We start from the raw sequence: 22011 nt of genomic DNA, 5'->3' as shown, positions 1-22011 counted from the left end.
AGCAATTGTAACAGCAGAAGGGAAGATATAAAGATTCTAAGAGCTAGAGATAAGAAAGTTTGCTGTAATATTGTGTCTTCTGGTAATGTCAGGAACTTCATCCATGAAGTCTCACCAACATGGCTATCTAAACATGACCTGAACAATGATGGCCATTATTAACATGCTAACAGTAATGAAGGAAATCTCACAAGATTCCAACCCCAGACAAAGAACTATAGGCAGCTAAGGAATGCTGAGAGCAAGAGAAAAAGTCATCCCCAGGGAAGAGCACACCAACTGGGTACACAATACCAAGTGGTTGGTCCTAAAATCATATGTAAATACAAGTAACATTATATAGGCTGAGCAAGTTGTATTTTCTTTCTCTCTTTTTTTTAACTCTCACAAGATTTTTCAGAGCTAGAGCGTTCAAACTCTATGGGCTGGGCCACCAGGCTGGAACATCAGGGACATGGTTACAGTAGTCTTGACGCTGAAATGTGCAGTGCAGAAAACAGCTTGGAAACTCAGGTGAGCAGTCTTCGGACAATAGTCCCTTCCCTGGAAAGTCTGCTTTTCTGTTCTCAAGGCCTTTCACTGTTTAAATGAGGTCCATCTACACTACAAATGTTAATATTTTTCCTTAATATTAACAAACTTAAAATTAACCACAGCTATAAAATGTCTTCACGGTGCCATAAATATAACTATTTGGCAAAACAACTGGGACACTCATTCATCTCACAGTCCTGAGAAACTAACTACAATGATCTCGGAAATAGATTTTATAAAAAACATATACATTGAAAATTCTTAGAAGAACTCCAATGGGGTAAGTAAGTAACTTCAGCAGCACTGTTGCTTCACAAAAAATATTCATCAGTAGCTGAATTTGCCTATAAATGCCAAGAAAGGGGATGTTAAAGCTTTTGACACACTTGAGCTGATAAAGGAAACACTCGGTAATTACCACAGCCCAGATGATTTTAGAAGCAACTCTGGCACATCTAACATTCCTTATGTGGCGTGTCTCTACTGGACGAAAAGTAATCAGAAAAGCCTCAAGGGTAACACAGCTGAGTAAAAGGGAACTGGCATGTATATTTGCAGTTTGGAAGCTCTGCCTCAAGGCTGATTGAAATGAAGATGACGATAGTTTGCTTCTTATCATACCTTCTGAGATGGCAGAAAAGATGCTGCAGTCAACTAAGATGTCTGCCTGAGCTATGCTACCAATAAACACTGCAGTGGATTTTCTGGAAACCGAAGGAGATGTCAATATCAGCATCACATAGAGACTTGCAACAGATCCCAGCAGAGTGATGATGATGTTTGGAGAAGGTAGGACTAGATACTGGATGTATTTGAACACCAGGTACCTGCGGAGGTCTTTCATGTGGTCTCGATTTTTTAAAATGTGAAGTTGGCCAGAATTCCTGGAGTAAGGCAGAGAAGAAAAATGATATAAGATTATATGCGAAGCAACAAAAAGCACTTGAAACTAGAGTTTTGTGCAAGGAATTTAATTATGTTAATATCTAGGCCATAGTTGGACCCAGTTTCACATGAAGTCACCCAGCCATTTAAAAGGCATTTTACTTTTGGTGGCAATTAATGGCAAAGACAAAGCAATCTTTTCCGGTGCCAGGTGTGGTGACGCAGCATTCAGGAGCTAGATCTCAAGTTTGAGGCCAACATGACCTATATAGTGATAGTGAGTTCCAGGACACAGCCAGAGCTGTGTTAGAGAGATCTTTTCTAAAACAGAACAAAAAAAAAAAAAAAAAAAAAAAAAAAAACAGTCTTTTGCCTATTTCAAAGCTTTCTACATTTAAACTGATGTCTCTGTTAATGTTCGATCTTTCTTTCTGATCACTTAGTTTAAGCAAAGAATTAGAAGCACTTTCCCTGCACAGATAGATTCATATATCAGAATCAAGGGAAAAATCTTGGGGCACACATCTAGTAGGGAAACAATGGGATTTTTCTTGATTAATGCATCAGCAATGAGAGAAAAATATTACACTTACAATTTTTAAGTAAAATTAAGAGAATGAAAGAAAATGTGATATCTAAATATCCTCTCCTCCTTTACACAGAAATACTAATTAAAGTTAGCAACTGTTTCTTCTACAACCTTCATATTGGTATCTTTTGATTTGAAAGTATCATGCCTAGGGCATTCTCTCAATTTATCTGAAATCTCTTCTATACCTTTTATCATATCTAACATATGGGTGTTAACAAAGATCTTTGAGTAAGACAGGGTATTAAAGTAACAGTGGCATAGTGAATCTCCTCACAAGGAAATTATTACACATTGATAACATGTTCTAGTTAAGCTTATTATTGCTGGAATGAAACAGCATGATCAAAGAAACTGAGGGAAGAACGATCTATATAGCCTATGCTTTCAATCACTGTTCATCAAAGGAAGTCATGACAGGAATCAAACCAGGAGACTGGAGTTGATGCAGAGGCCATGAGGGGATGCTGCTTACTTGCTTGCTCTCATTATTTTCTTAGCCTGATTTTCTTTAGAACCCAGGACAACCAAGCCAGGGATGGAAATACCCGCAAAGAGATGGATACTCTCCCATCAATCAATAATTAAGAAAATGTCCTACAGGTTTGCCTACAGCCAGATCTTATGGAGGCATTACTTATTTGGAGTCTCCTCTTCTCGGATGACATTAGTTTATATCAAGTTGACATGAAGCAATCCAACACAATAGATGTCAGATCAACTTGACACACAAACACAACCATGTGAAGAAATGATTCTCAACCTGTCATTCATAGCAGGGGTCTTTACAAAGGTCACATATCAGATATCTTACATATCAGATATTACGTTTATAACAGTTTTGAAGTAGCAGCAACTTTATGATTGGGGTTCATAGTGATAACAAGGTTGTATGCTATAAAGCCACAAACTTTTCTTTCTTGTCCATTTCTAAGATCCCACATTAATGTAAACACCATAGTATACAATTTACAAATTTAGAAAGTCCCACAGTCTTAAAAATTGAAACATTTAAAAAATTTAGTCTCTTAAATCCATCTGGGTATATATCCAAAAGAAGTTCTAATATATCACAAGGACACATGTTCCACTATGTTCATAGCAGCCTTATTTATAATAGTCAGGTGCTGGAAACAACCCAGATATCCCCCAAACAAAGAATGGACACAGAAAATGTGTTTCATTTATACAATGAATTACTATTTAGCTATTAAAAATGACAACTTCACAAATTTTGCAGGCAGATGGATGGAGCTAGAAAATATCATCCTGAGTGTGGTAACCCAGACCCAAAAGGACATAAATAGTATATACTCGCTGATAAGTAGATATTAATCAAAAAGTACAGAATCAGTCTTATTCTTCCATAACACTGATCATCATTTGGAAGTTATGACAGAAACAGGGCAGGAATCTGGAAACAGGCGCTGATACAGAGGTCATGGAGGAGTGCTTCTTAATGGCTTGCTCCTCATGGCTTGCTCCTAATGGCTTGCTCAGCCTGCTTTCTTATAAAACTCAGGACCCAGGGATAGCATCACCCACAGAGGGTTAGGCCCTTCCCAGTCAATCAAAATTTAAGGCAATGCTCCCACATGATTGCCTTCAGCCAGATCTTGTGGAGGCATTTTCTTACTTTAGGTTCCCCTCTCTCTGATGATTTTAGTTTGTGTCAAGTTTATGTAAAAGTATCTAGTACACAATACAACTCAAATAGTGTTTTCTATGTTTTAATGTAAAACATTAAAGAGATAGTAAATATTGACTCTAATTTAGCAATTTGTAGCATAATTTTAGCATCAGCAAGCAGAGGTTAAACTGAAATGTAATTTGATATAAAATGTATAGTGAGGGTGTTTTTACTTCATGGAAAATACATAAGACTCTATGTCTTTGATAGTGTCTCAAATTCTAAATGCAGTTTGATGTGTAAGCTGCTTAAAACTCCTTATTATTCTCAAGACAGCATGACTAAGTGAAAACACCCAAGGGAGATGTAATTTAAAATGCCCAGTGGTTCAGAAAGCCAATCTGAAGGCTAATAATTAGCTTCAGGCTATCAAGGTCATTTGACAGTATTATGTTTCCTTTTTGATTTTCCAAAAGACAGAAGCCAAACTTTTTAGTTAGATAATTCAAATTTTTAATGTGGACCATTAGCTCAGAACTGCTATTTGGAACACTGTTTTGTTTGTAACACAATGTTAAGCAAAGATCAACAGTCACTTTGCAAGTTGGAGTCCTGCAAATACTATCTCTAACAAACAGGGAACTGTGAACCACTATGCCTGATGGACATAGCTAAAAACTCCCCTACAAAAACTATAGCAAATGTGCAGTCACTGATAATTGGATACTAGCCTCAGAAAGCTCTGAATACCCCAGAAAACAACTCACAGTCTATATGAAGATCCAAAAAAAGGCCAAAAGGTGGAATCCACAGTCCTTCTTAGAAAAAAATAGTAAGTGTATAGCACCCCCTCAGAGTGGGGTACACCTAGACCTTAAACCATTAATAACTCAAGAGCTAAGAAGATAACTTTGTGGCAATTTTTGGTAGTTAAAAACCATTATGTTTCATCTTTACATACCAAAAACTTTGACTATTTCCATGTTACGTTTTGTTTTACATATACTTTATGATCTTTGTAAATTGTAAGATTTCAATGCATATTATCAAACCTTTAAAAAAATCAAGTACTATGAAAAATATATTTATACATATTCATGTTAAAATGATTTTAATAATCTGTATATGTATCTCTGTTTTTTTAAATAAAGTTGTAAAAAAAACTATATCAAAGCAAAAGCAGAAATATTTAGAATCATACCTCAAAACAACATGGCATGTAATCCTGGGGTGAATGGATGGCACGTAGTTTCTTTCCATGTTTTGCATTGTCTTATAAAAGTGATCTTAATTTTGTGATAAAAAGTCAAGGATTTCATAGGCTAAGAAACTCAACTAAACTCAAATAGAACTAGGAAACAAGGGGACTTCTTTCATAGGCATGGTACTAGCACACTTGACCAGAAAACATTTGCTTTTTTCATCCTAGTTTCTACAATTCAACAGGAACTTGAATTTGAATAGTTTTTATTAATGAGGATTACAGGTTAGAATATCAATACTCAAGGAGATTTTCAAATGTAAACCTTGGTGTGTTTCTTCTTTCTTTACCTTTAAAACCAATCTTTTAAATCTTCCATTGTCAAAGTAACCTTGGAGTGATTTTGACAAAGAACTACCAGCAACTAAGGAGTGCTGAGAGTGGGAAAATTAGTCTTCCCCAGGGAAGACCACACCCATTGGTTATCCAATACCAAATGGTCAGGGCTGAAAACATGCATACAAGTAACATTGTCCCGACTGAGAAGGTTGTGTTTAGAAATACGAATGTACATACATATATACAAGCAACAACAATTAATGATAAAAGAGGTCACAGATTTGAAAGAGAATGATGAGGGGCATATGGAAGGGTTTGGAGGTAAGAAAAAGAAGGGATAAATGATGTAATTATATCTCAACTTTAAAAAAATCTAGAGGGAAGGAAAAGTATGTTGGGTGATTTGCACAAACATGAAAAGTCAGGGGTTTCAAAGTGTTTACAAATAGAATAAAGAGAAAGGCGTTGGGCACCATATGGATTATTGAAAGAGGGAAAATAAATAATGAAGGCAAATAAACTCTCAAGAATATATCTTTTACTTGTCATTTTGTTCAAAAGGATTTGTATATCAAAGGTCCATCTTCAGGTCAGGTCTGATACACTATCACATGTGTGTCTTTTCCCATTTACCCCTTGCTCACTTTTAAACAAGTCTTACTCCAATCATCTTGACAAAAGAAGAGAAAAGAGAAAAGAACTAAACTCTAAGATTCCCCCACATCAATAGACAACAGGGTTCATTACATTTTATCTGTTTGTTGATGAGAAAGGGGACTCTCTCATGAATAAGTCTTAAAGAGGGCTATAGCAGGAAACTGAGTCAGAAAAGTGCTGTTTAGAATTCTGTAGATGGCCATATCTCCTTATCTGAGCCAGGAAATACCACTTCAAAGAGCCTGTATGAGGGAGTACATGCAAGTGTCACGTCACATCATCTCAGAAGGATGTGAAACCCCACAACTCTCAACCACACAGAGGTGGAACTGTGCTTTCTGATTTCTATCCAAAGCAGACTGAATGTGCTGGCCACCATGAGTGTGGTCAGAGTTCTGGAGATGCGTGCACATGCTCAAGCACATCGAATTAATATGATCATTTTTATAACATTCATGTTTCATTAATGATTTTTAAAGAGAAATGTAAACGCCCTTCTCTTAAAGCAACCTGAAATCTGGTCATATGAATTCAAGTCTATGAATGAACATTGCCAAGCTTAATTATGGGTGCTCACAAAATACAGAGTGCTTATTTATTATCATTATTATTGGTAAAAGCTAAAATTAATCATTTATGAAATCAGACTAGGTAAACTGAAAATAAAAACTACTACCAGCGGTGGTAGGATTAGTTATAATGTTTTATTTTCTAACATAGCAAGACATCTTCTAATCTGTACCAAAGATAGAAATATTTATCACAGATGTACTAGCCTGCCCTCTATCAGTTCAAATCTAGTAGGGAGAACACAGAGAAGACATGCATATGTACATGCATACAAAAATCTGCTAACAAACAGAATTACATAGTAAGAGTTAGGTACTTAATGAGTACATTAGGTATAACGACTTAAGGCAAAAACATAAAACAAAAGCTTTGTTTACATCTGCTGGTAATTTGGCTACATTTTTTTCCTATACAAGCTTCTATACATGTTTGTTGAGATTACTTATAGACATGCTTAATGCTTCTAATTAGACATATTCACAAATAGATGTCATACTTACATGATGATGAAGAATCACACCAGATACACCCCACAAGGGGTTGGCGTAGTTAAACAGAACCAAAACAAACTTTCTGCTTATATTTCTTGTTCTCTGGGTTGCATTTCACTGTAAGCCATGAATAAGCTTTTTGTCTAATGGCTTTGCCAATGAACTTACTAAAACAAATTTCACTGGAAATGTCTGAATCACCGCTCTTAATAGTGTGTATGTGTGATATGGAAAAGTTGATGCTTCTATTTTTTTCAGCTACTTCTCATTGTAGATGGAGGAATGCAGTCTTCATCAGCCGGAACACCACCTGAAGTTTTGAACAAGTTAAAGCTTGGCATTTTGAAAGAAGACAGGTAAATAAGCAAACACATATGAGGGAAATAAAATTGAACTTCAAGGACAAGTACAGGTCTTAAAGATGCAATACCCTAAAATTATGGCTTTTGGTGACTCCGTAAATTTATGCTAAGAAATGCAGTGGGCTTTTTTCATTTTTGTGAATTTTTTTTACTATGAGTAAGTGTGTGTGTGTGTGTGTGTGTGTGTGTGTGTGTGTGTGTGTGTGTGTGTGTGTGTAAGAGAAAGGAAGAAGGGACAGACAAACAGACCAAGAATAAGACTAAGGATAAGACTAAGGCAGAAAAACAGAGACAGAGATAATACAGGGGATAAAAGGGGACAAAAAGTAAGGAAGAAAGAAAAGAAGTAAGGGGAACAGAGGAAAGTGAAGAGAAGTGGGAAGAGATACATCACTGCATTTTCAATGAGGTTCAGGCATTTTAGTCTGGAGGCAAAAAGTTTCATAGTGAATATTTAAGTAAAAATAAATTTCAAATAATCCCTACCCTGCAGTGGAACTTAACAATATTAACTTGTATCTTCGCTTGCCATTCACCTTCACATAACACTTAACAAAAGCACAGCTGTGCACTATGGACTAAGTACTCAGAAATACCAAAAAAGCCAGAAGAACTACTCACATTTGTGGACTCAGGGCTGCTGACTATTCCCAATAGAATTTTAAAAAAAGTTCACATGTGGAACTCCAGGGGTCAGAAAGACTGCTCAAGAGTTTAGAGCACATACTGCTTTTGAAAAGGGAGTTTTATTCTTACCACCCACATTGGGCATGCCATAACTGCCTGTAACTCTCGTCCCAGGGGCTCTCACAGCTTCTGGCCTCCATGGCTGCCTGTATTCACAGACACATACCCGTACACATACAGAAAACGTAAAAATTAAACTGTTACATTATTGTTATGAATAATTTGCTTGCATGAATGTGGATGTGTCCCATGTGTGTGCATTGCCCATGAAGGCCAGAACAGGGCATCATGTTTTCATGGAACAACACATGGAGGTTGTTAGCCTTCAGTGGGGGCACTGGGAACCAAACTTGGGTCTTCTGCAAAAGCAGCTAGGTCTTTATTTAAGCTTCTGAGCCATCTATCTCTTCAGCCCTAAATAAATGATAATTACAAAATGTGAGACTGTAAGGACTTAAGGCAAAGTAGCCTCTAGTGACAAATATGCGATATCATAGAAATCTGAAACACACTAAAACTGCATCACAATTTTAGGAACCACTGAAGGATTCCCAGAATCATTCTCTGCTTTTACCATAGCTTGTACTTTCTTAAAAGATACTGCTACTTAGTTTATGGATGATCATCATTTTGCAGAAAACCCAAAAGTTGCTGTAGTAAAATGTTTAACAATCAGTGGGAACTTTCCCTGACATTATAATGCCTGTGGTGCTGCAAACCCACACTTAACAAGGATTATCCCACAAACAGGTGGAAAAGGAACTATTGGCAGCTAGTGGGTCACATTTGTCCTTGATGATCTGCCACTAGAGAATGATAGACCAGTAAACAGACCCCCTAGTCTATTTCAATATCTGAGTTCTGGCACCTGCTCTTTTTCACTGTGCTAGAGCCAAAGCATATTCTCAATTTTCATTCCTTAGCAAAACAGAGCAGATGGTAGTGCAGAACAGTAGGTGGCTCCCATTTATTTGAAAGGATACACAATAAAAAAAACAATGAAATGAATTAATAATGAGGCCATAACTCAGTGGTAGAAAATTCTTTAGCACAGATGAGCCCTTAAGTTCAATTCACATTATCACACATCTAAAAATCCCTAATATTCAAGTTTGCATTAGGCCTGATGAGCCTGAAAATAGACCAAATTTTCCTACGCAATCTTACATAAGAATCACAAGGGTTTAACAGAGAGAGAGAAGGAGAGGGAGAAAGTGGAGGAAGGGAGGGAGGGAGGCGGGGGGGCGGTGGGGGGCAAATAAACTAAACAAACACCATTGTTTTTCCAAAACTAAAAGTCTTACCAGAAGTCCTTAGTAGTTTGGGTGTAATTAATATCAAGTTTCTATATCTTTGAAAAGGATCATCCAAAATAAAAGAACATTTAAAAACCATATGTATGAGTGCAGGACCCTCTATTCACAAGGTTGCTGCTTTATTTTCAAAGACCCATATTTACACCTATCAAACATCAGCATATAGCATAAAATATTGTGTACAAATTCTTGATCATTCCTCCACCAGGTTGGGGGCTACCCCCAAATAAGAGCTTCTGCTTTCTATAGCTCATCACAGTGCCTTACACACAATAAGCTAACCTCTCATGATTAGGATTTTAAGATTTTTTTTTTTTATTAAATAATGCCTTTACTAAGGACACTGCCAAAAAAATAAAATGGCAACCAATAGATTGGGAAAAGATCCTTACCAATCCCACATCTGATAGAGGTCTAATATCCAATATATACAATGAACTCAAAAAGGTAGACTCCAGAGAATCAAACAATCCTATGAAAAAATGGGGTACAGAGCTAAACAAAAAATTCTAAATTGAGGAACATCGAATGGCTGAGAAGCATCTAAGGAAGTGCTCGATATCCCTAGTCATCAGGGGAATGCAAACCAAAACAACTCTGAGATTCTACCTCATACTGGACAGAAATGGCTAAGATCAAAAACTCAGATGACAGCAGATGCTGGCTAGGATGTGGAGAAAGAGGAACACTCCTCTACTGTTGGTAGGGTTGTAAGCTGGTACAACCACTCTGGAAATCAGTCTGGCGGTTCCTCAGAAAATTGGACATAGTCCTACCTAAAGATACAGTTATTCCACTTCTGGGCATATACCCCAGAGATGCTCCAACATACAATAAGGACACATGCTCCACTATGTTCATAGCAGCCTTATTTATAATAGCCAGAAGCTGGAAAGAATCCAGATGTCCTTCAGTAGATGAATGGATACAGAAATTGTGGTATATTTATACAATGGAGTACTACTCAGCTATTAGAAACAATGACTTTATGAAATTTATAGGAAAATGGATGCATCCTGAGTGAAGTAACCCAGTCACAAAAGAACAGAAATAATATGTAGTCATTGATAATTGGATACTAGCCTCAGAAAGCTCTGAATACCCAAGAAACAACTCACAGACCATATGAAGCTCAAAAAAAAAAAAAAAAAAAAAAAAAAAAAAAGGAAAGGCCAAAAAGTGGAAACCTCATTCCTCTCATTCCTTCTTGGAAAATAAAAATACTAAGTGTATAGCACCCTCTCAGAGTGGAGTACACCTAGACCTTAAATCATTAATAACTCAACAGCTAAGAAGATAGCCTTGTGGAAATTTTTGGTAGTTAAAAATCATTATGTTTAATCTTTACACACCAAGAAAACTTTGACTATTTTCATGTTACGTTTTGTTTTACATATACTTTATGATCTTTGTAAATCGTAAGATTTCAATACATACTATCAAACCTGTAAAAAATCAAGTACTGACAAAATATATTCATATATATTTAAGCTCAAATGCTTTTAATAATCTGTACATGTATCTCTGGGTTTTTTAAAATAAAGTTGTAAGAAAAAAATAATGCCTTTAACTGGCACTGCAAATGTTTTGCCCCAAATAACCAAACAGCCCAAAATTATCTTTCCAAAATCCAATTACAAACATGTAACAACTCATACTAACTCTCACATAAACTCTAATAGTGTGACTCTCTAATTTTGAAAATTAATCCCTACCTGGTGAAATAACCTCATATCTGAATAAGTTAGACAGAGAGAAGACAGACACACAAACACACACCAAGAGAAAGAGACAGAAAGAGAAAGACAGGGACAGATACAGAGGGGTAGAGAGACAGACAGATAGAGATGGGGGAGATAGCTTTGTTACCAAGTTTATCTGATCCAACTGCCTAACTGCCTTGAAAGCAAAGTACTAAATACTAATGAATTAAACACGCACATGCACACACACACACACACACACACACACACACACAAACAGCAGTAGGTTTAAAAAAAAAAAACAACTTGTGATTCTGCCTTCTCCTACCATGTACACAACTCAAGCACACTAAAAGTCACATCAAACTCAAAATAACTTTTGCATCTTATTGATCCTACTACTATATTTAAATGTATTGCTGCCCTCTATTTGTACTATCGGTGTATTTAATCTCATTATCAACATCCTCATTTTAATCAGCAATAGAAATATTGAATTAGGACAGAGGCCAAGATGGATCTCCTTGATGATTCACCTTAAAGATCTGTCTCAGTACAAACTGATCTACTAAAATTTATTCTTTGAAATAATAATCAGTCAGGAACTTCAGTCCCTATGCTCACTCTACACTTACTAGCTCATCCCCAATGAAAATGTTCCCTCATCCTTACTAAGAACTTAAAAAAAACTTAAATTTAAAATAAATCACCAAAGATGCTAAGAAAGATGACTGGATATGAAGTTATGCAACTGAAGAAAAACAGCGTTAGGGTTTGGAAACATGTTATAATTCTCTGGTGTCCCGATGACATGATTTAAGTAACAGGACTCTAGGGATTTTCAAATGAAGAATGACTCATGCTCTAACCTTTCCACCTTCTCAAACTCCACTTTTCTTTGTAGAACATCATGAAAGTTACGGTGAGAAAAATGTAGAGAAATTGATCAAAGGGAACAAAGTTCATTTTGTATTAATCTGTTTTTTAACAGTTCATGACACTGTTATACATTCTTGAAATTTCCTAGGACTACAGTTCTTCATTGTTATCATCACTAAATACATGTAAACAAAACAAGAGCTAACACAATATACCAGACATCAAAAACACATAGGAACAAAGTAGACAATGCCTTCCTAAATTAAATCCTGACTTTCTAAGTTCTATAATCTTAATATCTTCACAGATACTAAATATTCAATCAAGGACGCTTATGAGGGCATCTATTATTATGACACCTTTCATTTATCAGATGATGAAAGTGAGTTTCAGAAAATGCAAATAATTTTCCATAGACCCCCCCATAGAAAACTAGCATATGAGTTGAAACTAGGAATTCCTTTCCTGACTTCTGGCAGAGAATCACTTCACCATTATTCACAAATTCAGTTAGAGGCTTAAAAACTCTGGCTTGCCTGGGCCACAAAGTTTAAACTATATACTGCTTTTGGTTTTTGTGTGTATATGTCTCTGTGTATGTGCATGTGTGTTTGCAGGTACAAGTGCATATGTATGTGCACGTAGGGGAGGGCAAAACCTGCATCAAACCTCAACCTCATTCCTCAACAACTCTTGACTCCATTTTTCGAAACAGCCTCTTTCTGAACCTGGAGTTTAGTAATTTGGTTTGACTGGCTAGCCTCCTAGCAACCCCCAAGGGTGCTTCTGACAGTGCCTCCCTAGTATTAGGATTACAGGTACACACCACTGCACCTGCCCCCTTTTCAAGGCTATAGTTCAAACTCAGACTCTTATGTTTGTGGGGGAAAGAATTTTACTGATTGAACCAGATCTCTAGTTCCTACATACTGCTTTTATATGTTTCTTGAAGCACTTCCAAATTTGTCAATCTATGCTTTTGTTGACTCTAGGTCTCTTTCTCACAAGCTTTGAGAACTGAAAGAGAGAGAGAGAGAGAGAGAGAGAGAGAGAGAGAGAGAGAGAGAGAGAGAGAGAGAGAGAGAGAAATGGAGATCAGTAATATGCTTTACTCAGCATTTGTCCCTTGTAACTCAAAACCTAATAGCTTACATGTGACCAAATTGCTGTGAAACATGTGGTCAGATTCAAAGCTTGGATAAGAATAAACATTTCTATCTAACAGAGACAAAGTGAATAATACAAGATTGAGTGGTAAGATTATAAGTGAAGAATAATTCCAGACCACATGTTATTTTAAAACAGAAATGCTTAATTGTTTGAACCACCCTCAGGACATATAATGAGTATGTAAACATGCAATTCACCCTAGAGCCAAACATTTCTAACAGTTTTTAAATGCTTAATGAATAAATTCAAACAATGATACAAAATATCACAAAGACATTACACTTTCATGAGAAATAGAATATCTACTGAAACAGAGAAACAGCCTAAAATCTTAAGTGAAAGTCTCACTGTTAGTATGAAAAACAGAGCATGTGAGAGAGGAAAATGGGCATTTCCACCTTACTAAGACTAACATTGCAAATGTGTCCTCTAAAAGAAAAAGGCAACCTGAACAAAAAAGAAAGACAATCGACTTTCAGATGCACAAATTCCAGAGCACAAACAAAAACGACATGAAATACCAAGACAACACGTCCCTGCCACAATCACTATGCTGATAACGACATAATGAAGGCACCTAGTGAGAATGACCAGGAAGAATTTCCAGACAAAGAATTCAAAAGAGCAACTGTAAATATGTGCAAACAATTCATAGAAGGCAGGAATATATTTCAGGAAAACAAAACCATAGAGATAATGAAATAAGGACATCAATCCAAGATGTGAAATCTGAATTCAACAACAAAACAGTTGCTGAAGTCCAACCAAAATGATGCTATTTTGAGTTCACTTTCAGTGAAAAATTCAATGAGTAAAATAACAATCTGAATGGAAAGCTTCATTAATAGAACAGATCATGAGGGGAAAAAAATGGACAATCAAAGGCAGAAAACAAAGCAGAAGAAGAGTAACACCCAGTAAAGGCCAAGGAGATATTTTTTTTAAAAAAGGAACAGATGAAAATACCAAAACTTTGAATTAGTGGTATTACCCTAATACCAAAACTAAATGAATAAATAAATAAATAAGTCTAGAAACCTAACTACAACCAAAAACTATAGGGCAATCTCCTTGATGAACATTGATGCAAAAATTTTCAATAAATACTGCATTTTGTGTATTTGACTTGTACCTCATGTGGAAGCCAGGAAACAAGAAGGCCTTTGTTAGATTCTATGTCATCATCTCAGTTATAGAGAAAAGGGAACTCTATGTACTATTGGTGCTATTGAGTACTGATTAAGCTACTCTGGGAAACAGTCTAAAGATTCTATTAAAAAGGAAAAAATAAAACTATTGTGATGGTTCGTATATGTTTGGATCATGAAGTATTAGTAAGTGTGTCACTGTGGGGCTAGGCTTTAATATCCTAGGCTTAGCTGCTTTGAACTCAGTATTCTTTTTTTTAAACTTTATTTTAAAAAACAAAGATAAAAGAAAAGAAATTTAAACATTTTTGCATAAATGTATACAAATAAAATTGTGTCAGTGCTTGGCTTTTTTTTTTCTTTTTTTTTTTTAAGGTTTGATACTCTGCATTAAGGTCTTACTATTTACAATGAGCAAAAAGTACATGTAAAACAGGGTGTAACCCAGAACTAGTCAATGTTTTCTTGGTGTGTAAGGATTGAGCATGACTTTTTTGTTGTTGTTGTTTGTTTTCTTTTCTTTTCTTTTCTTTTCTTTTTTTCTTGAACTTCATACAGTCTGTGAGTTGTTTCTGGGGCAGTCCGAGCCTCTGGGGTTAGCATTCCACTATCAGTGACTGCATATTATGTCTTAAACTCAGACTCACAGCTTTCAGATAAAGATGTAGAACTCTCAGCTCTTCCTGTATCATGCCTGCCTAAATGCTGCCATGCTCTCACCTTGATGATAATGGACTGAACCTCTGAACCTGTAAGCCATCCCCATTTAAATGTTGTCATTTATAAGACTTGCCTTGGTTATGGTATCTGTTCACAGCAGTAAAACCTTAACTAATACAACTATCATGTAATCTAGCATTAGCTTCTTGAGCATATACCCAAAAACTAATGAATATACCATCTTATAAACATATCTGGACTCCTATTTGATTGTAGCACTATTCTCAATAGCTGTCAGAATGGAGAAAAAGACCCCCTTCTCTCTTTCTTACTCTATAATTGTATATGTTATGCAGACATTGTAAAGGGAGATAGTCTTGGAGAATTGGCTCAGTAAATAAAGTATTTGCCACACAAGCATGAGAACCCGAGTTCAAATCCCCAAAGTGCATGTAGAACTAGGCACAGAACTACACATCTGTAATCCCAGTACTTTTATAGGGAGATAGAAGGCTGAGACAGGAGACGCCCAAAAAGCTCACAGGCTAGCTAGCCTGGTGTACATAGCTGCCATATAAATGCATGCATACATACATAAACACAAGCAAAAACCCTGCCATTTGTCAATGGTTGGAAGATACCATACTTAGTAAAATAAGCCAGACACAAAGAAATACATTGTATGCATTTTGCCTTATATGTGGATTTTAAAAAATAATAATTGAGATATAAAACAAAAGAATGGTTCTATGTGAGTAGGAAATAGGAAGGTATAGGTCAAGAGATATAAAGTACCAAATATGCAGCATGAGCCAATATAGCTAACTAACGTATAATGAGGAGACTATACTTAACAATAGGATGATCAAGATTATCACTAAATATTTAGGCTTTAGTTGTTTTTATTATATACAAAATAGGTAGGCATGTCAGATGATGGATATGCTGATTGGCTTCACCGTAGTAACCTATTTCAGTATCTTTTAAAAAAACTATGTGTTGGGGACAAGAGATGATTCAGTTATTAAGAGTACTTGCTTCTTTTGCAGAAGACCTAGGATCCCTTCCCAGTATCAACATGGGTGCTCACAACTGCCCAGGTCTGGGACTCTGATGTCCTCATCTGGCCTCCTCAGGCACTGTGTGTACATGGTACACATGTATACATGCAGACAAAGCACTCATACACACATATAAAAGTGAATTGTAATAATTGAAAGGAAGAAGGTGGTGTGATGATAAGTTGTATGTTTTTTTAGTTAAACCAAATCATTTTTTATTAAAAGTTAGTTTTTGTGGTGTGCTCTCATCATTGTAGGAGAAAAGTGTCCTCAGTTTGATTTATAAAAATTCAATTTACAGGTTTGCAACATTGCTATAGTGCAAACGTGGTAGACATTGTTTAGAAACCATACTTTGGATTTGGACTATGATCTTTCTTGAACTAATGGTATATGATAAAATACCCTCATGCAATGCTGGGCAAGAAAAATGAGCAAATCCCCCAGTCAGCTGTAATAGCTAAGGGCAAATAATAATAATACATAGTGCACTATCACAAAGTCTGTAGTCAGGTGTTATTAAATGCATGACTGTTTTTAACTTACAGTCATTTTATCGGTACTTAGCCCTATTGAAATTCAAGACAGAGGGAGCCAAGGGTCAAGTCTAGCTGTCTATACTCCATGAATAAAACGGCAGTTATTCTTTTCCTTTTATCACAGTTTATACTTTCACATTTTTCTTCCATTAGTCCTATTTCACATTTATAGTATAAAAAACAAATTTTATTCTAGCCTGTAGAAGGTAATCTCTCCTTAACCATATAAGGCCATAATTTCATCCATTTTGACTAGGGCTTTCTACTTTCTGATGATTCTGACTTAATAGCCTTGGATTATAAACAGTACAAGCACCATAAGCAACGGAAGTATCAGCCATAGAGTTTATATAACTTCCTTAGTTTATAAATAGAAAGTTGATGGTAGAACCCAGGCCTAAATACGTGGTTATTAACTTCTGCATCAGAGTATACTCCTTCTATGCACACAGTCTCCTTAAAACTTGGTTTGTCTCTGATCCACAAATGGAGAAATTAGAAAATTTCAAGAAACTTGATTATGATTAATCTAGGATCCAATAACATATACTCTTACCTCAAAAACAAAAAAGAGAAATAGGGAGACTTTGGGGATGCACAATAGGCACTAATGGACCTGTACTGACATACTTCCTTTTACATCTAGAAAAGTAGAAGTTGTGGAGGCTCCCAGAGACCGCTGAGTATGACTGCCATCGAGAAAAGCTTCATTTTAGAGCAATGAAATGAGGCCTTTCCGGGGACAGTCATGCTCAGTGGTTAATTGAGGGAGTCTAATGGAAGAGCAGGTACTTTATAACACTTGAGACAAGGTCTTGTTTGCATTTTTTGAAACCACTGATATATTACACAAGGACAATATCTCCTATAAGAGTTGTAAAAACTGTCATCTATATTTTGTAGGAAAAGTATTGATTTTAAAATCAAGTAATTATATGTAGTAACAATTTCCTATTTGCAAAATAGGAAGTATCCTTTAGTTTTGTACTAGAAGATTAATCACGTCCACGGAGGGAAAATAAGTTACCCATTCATTGATAGTGCCTATTTGGACCAGCATCTAGAGTAAAACAACAGAGACTTCCTGGGCTCAGTAAATCAAGTCTCTAAAACTGTCATTCTGATAGCTAAAAGAAAATAGTTAGGTGAAGGTGATTTTTCCCAGGTCACACAGATACATAGTTATTTAAATCTAGAAGAAAAGAACTTGACTCAAAAACTACATTTTGTAGTATTTTGTACTGTGTTTAGGCCATACTTACCACAGAAATGATTTGCAGATTATTTGGATTCACCTTGTTCAGCAAACCTTCTACCCAGAACACTCACAAAATGGGGGATGGAGAGAAGAATCTGTTGTCCTGATGCAAAGACATGCTACAGGTTATCTTCTGAGAGTCAAAACCATGAGATATAAATACAATCTTCGAAGCCAAAACAAAAGACATCTGCCTTTGCTCCTTTACAAGAAGCTTAAGTGGGAAATATATAGGCTTCACTTTCCTACAGTCATCAGAAAATGTTTCTCATATTGAATTGCTGCTGCCCACTACATAGTTACCTGAAACTTCCCAGTTCTTTTCAGAATCTATCTCAATTAATTCCTCCTCCACAAATTATTCTGTGGTCACACAAGTTCTCAAGTATATCTTCTTAACCTTTCCAGATCTGGCCAGCTGGCCCAGACCATTAAGAATGTCCTAATCTGGGCAGGTCATAACTCAGCAGGTAAAAGTGCCTGACAACCTGAGTTCTATCTCCAGAACCTACCAGGTCAAAGGACAGAACCAAGTCCCACAAGTTGTCCTCTTGTCTGTGAATATGTGCTGTGACTTGGAAAGTCAACCTGTGACATGTGTATCCCCCACATACATGCACATAAACACAGAGAGTAAAATAAATAGAAATATAATAATAAAATATAATGTGCTACTCCAATAAATACTTCTTTTATTTTGTTTGTATACCCTCACTACTCCTCCCCCACACACAATCCTTCAAGGTTAAGTGCACAGTTTCTGTTTCTAAAACAGGATCTGGCACAAAAGGCAGTGAGTTCTCAGGGTATATTAATTGAATACTAAACTCTATCGACATAGAAAGTTGTTGTAAAGAAAATAAAATGTTTTCATGAATTAAGGACCCTGGTGTCCACAGTATGTATTATCTTCCCTAAAAATCATATACCGTGATACCATCAACAATAATCCACATAGCAAGTCACTAATTCCACCAGAGACACAAAAACTTTGTTTCTAAAACTTAAAGATTGAACATCAAAGCTTAGAGTGGGCATGGTTGCACCATAACTTGGAAAGGGTCCGGACTGACCCTCTGTAGATACACAAGTAGATACAGGAGGGAATTAGGAAAATGAAATTTGGCATTTATTTTCTAGGAGCCAGAGATAAGGTATAATACTAAAAGTTAAAGGTTACAACAGGTAAATTGACTTCCCAAATGATCTCTAACTATCAAATTTATTTACATGAATAACTTATACTATCCTGACAAGCAATTGTTAAAATTTCTTCCCTTCCATTCACTTTTTATAAGATTTATTTTTACTTCATATGTTTGGCAATTTTGGCTGAGTGTGCATCAGATGCCCTGGAACTGGAGTCACTTAGTTGTAAACTACCATGTGGGTGCTGGGGACTGAACCTGTGTCCTTTGCAAGAGTAACAAGTACATTTAACCTCTAAGCAATCACTCCACCCCCCACTACATTCTCGAGAATGTAAAGTAGTAACTTAGCTCAGATGTTCTATATAGAGGCTCTGCATTCATGACTGTGCTGGCTGGTTTTATGTTAGCTTGACACAAGCTGGAGTCAACTGAGAGGAAGGAGCTTTGATCAAGGAAATGTCTCCATAAGATCTGTTGGCAAGCCTGTAGAACATTTTCTTAATTAGGTATTGATTAGGGAGCAGCCAGTTCATTGTGTGTGGGACACCCCACACCCGGGCTGGTGGTCCAGGGTTCTTTAAGAAATAAGGTAGAGGAAGGGGATAACATTTGAAATGTAAATACAGAGACTATCTAATAAAAAAAAATAAAAGTAAAGTAAAGGCTAGCTATATCTATCAAACTGAATTAAATAAAAGTTTATATGCAGGGGAAAAAAGAAAGTAGGTTTAGCAACTCATGAAGAACAAGCCAATAAGCGAGACCAGTCCATGGCCTCAGTGTCTGCCTTCAGGCTCCTATCTGGTGTGAGTTTTGATAATGAATTGTATGGTGTGGAGTTGTAAGTCAAACAAACCCTTTCCTCCCCTAGTACCTTTGGTCATAGTATTTCATCAGAGCAGTAGTGACTCTAAGTCAAATGACTTTCCTTCCCATAAATAATCTTTGTCCATTAACCTTTATGTTTGCTTGTTTGGTGTATGCTAAGCACTTACTCTATCACTAAGCTATTTATAAACACCAATCCCCTATTTTTTGACTCTTAAACACTGTCCTGGTCCTATAAAGCCTGAACACCACTGGCAATAGAAAATACATATCTCAATTCAGCAAATAGTCTTATGTTTATAAATCTGATTCACTCTATGCTTTCCTTATATTAAAAGAAGAAATAATGTATTTGATGTTAAAAAAAAAAGGTCTGGTATAAGACAGAAAGGAGTACCAGTTCAAGCTCCGATTTTAGTTAAATTACTTAACTCCTCTGATCCCTGGAAATGGGAATGGACTATAATAATAAAGAAAAGTTGGGATTTTGTTTACCAAAATGTCTGAAACATAGTAAGTGCACCAATATCATTATTTTGCTAGCACCACACCATCAATGTATCAACTAAGTAAACAGAAAGAAATTACATAGTTTATAATTCACTGTAGACTCTACAGTGGTGTCATTCCAGGGTGTCCCCTCTTCCTTCTACTCCAGAAACTAAAATTTATAAGAATGGCTAATCATAAGATTCTCCTTAGACAGGAATATTGACTTTTAAGTAAGGGTTTTGTTTTGTTTGGTTGTTGACGACCCTCCACTGTATTACAAAAACCTTTCTTGTCAAAGCACTTCAATGAATCAATGTCAGTATGTGAGAAGGCAATATCTTATTAGTGACAGGGAAAAGAGAATCCAATATGTGAAGCTAGCTATACAGGAAAGTGGAAATTCTTGTGCCAACACTTTAATTTATGCTCTTTCTCGAGGTCTCTAAAAATTGCCTAACATTTCTAGTCACTGGACCTGAATTATGAATGATGATAATTAAATTAGGATATTGGAGGACTGAATTAAATCCCATTTGTAAAAACATACAGCTTACCTGAATAGGTCAGGGTATAGCAGTCACTTGTCAAATGTCTGCGGTGAAGTCCTGTGTGTCTTCTTAGGCTAGAGCAAAGTTCTCAACATATGGGTTCAAACTCCTTTTGGAGTGGTCAAATGACCCTTTCACAAGGATCTCCTAAGACCACCTGAAAACACAGATATTTTTGTTATGATTCAGAACAGTAGCAACATTACAATTATAAAGTATCAATAAAAATTATTTTATGTTTGGGATTACCATAACATGAGGAACTATATTTAAATGTCTCACAGCATTAGGAAGATTGAGAGCCATTGAGTTAGAAACTTAATGTAAACTAAAAAACCCAGAAACATCCAGTCTAATATTGAAAAGGTATGAAAAAACAATGATGAAAGAAGTGAACATGAGAGAGGTAAGACTGGGCAGGAGTGCAGGAAGCAGACTAAAAATACAAAATGACCAAAAACTCTTCACAGGACTCAACTGAAGCAAACATGGATGTGGTGACAGTTTGAGTAGGGTAGGTTCCTAGGTAGAAGAAAAGATAACGCATAGAATTGTCCCTGTCCTGGAGAATTCAAGCCCAGAAGGTATGGGATGGTGGAAAACAGTGCATTTTATAAGAGAGAAAATTATAGTATAGAAATGGGTGAGCCCTTCCAGGAAGACTCTGGAAACTCAGACAGCCACTTACTAAAGGACCTTGGGCAAATTACTGAAATTCTTGGAGGCTGTTTTCTTATCACTAGAGTTATCTCTCTAATTCGTTGCAAGAGTAAATGCAAAGTAATATAAATGCTTTAGTATACAGTATTTGGCACTTAGTAGGTGGTAAACAAACAGCAGATTGATGAAACAGGGACACATTCCTACAAGGGACAGTAATGCTTCAGGAGTGGGGTTCCAACCACTGAAAGGCAGGCTTCACTTTTACAACCTAGCTTCTGGTTGGACACTATACTTTTTTTTCATATATCTATATTATATATATATATATATATATATATATATATATATATATCTTTAAACAACTTTATTTTACAAAACAAAGATAAATGTAAAGATTTTAAACATGTTTTGCTTAAAATTATACATTTTTGTCAGTACATTTTTTTCAGATTTTAACATAATTTTTACATAAAACTATATGAATATATTTTTTAGTCAGTACTTGATTTTTTTCAAGGTTTGATAGTATGCATTGAAAACTTAATAGTTACAATGAGCATAAAGTACATGTAAAACAAAATGTAACATGGAAATAGTTAAAGTTTTCTTGTTTTGTAAATATTTTTTTGTTTTGTTTTGTTTTCTTTATT

General features: G+C 35.9%; 1 protein-coding gene across 2 annotated transcripts; it reads right to left on the bottom strand.

Annotated features, from left to right (window-relative positions):
- Positions 1-739: 739 nt before the first annotated feature.
- Positions 740-20842, bottom strand: LOC308414509 (uncharacterized protein; the record flags this gene model as incomplete). 2 transcript variants are annotated; one of them, XM_080909737.1, is made up of 3 exons in its annotated part: positions 20705-20842; positions 17684-17782; positions 740-1418 (listed from the first exon to the last, which is right to left on the bottom strand). In XM_080909737.1, the coding sequence occupies exon 3, from the start codon at positions 1376-1378 to the stop codon at positions 740-742; it is 639 nt and encodes a 212-aa protein (XP_080765863.1). In that variant the 5' UTR covers positions 1379-1418; positions 17684-17782; positions 20705-20842. The 2 variants fall into 2 exon arrangements, with proteins under 2 accessions (XP_080765863.1, XP_080765862.1); XM_080909736.1 differs by lacking the exons at positions 17684-17782; positions 20705-20842 and adding an exon at positions 6906-7044.
- Between the last annotated feature and the right edge of the window lie 1169 nt (positions 20843-22011).

This window comes from Micromys minutus (assembly GCF_963924665.1).
Source record: "Micromys minutus genome assembly, chromosome: X".
Lineage (NCBI taxonomy): Eukaryota > Metazoa > Chordata > Mammalia > Rodentia > Muridae > Micromys > Micromys minutus.
The sequence above is the reverse complement of the archived record's forward strand: the minus strand, read 5'-3'. Positions and strand labels throughout refer to the sequence as shown.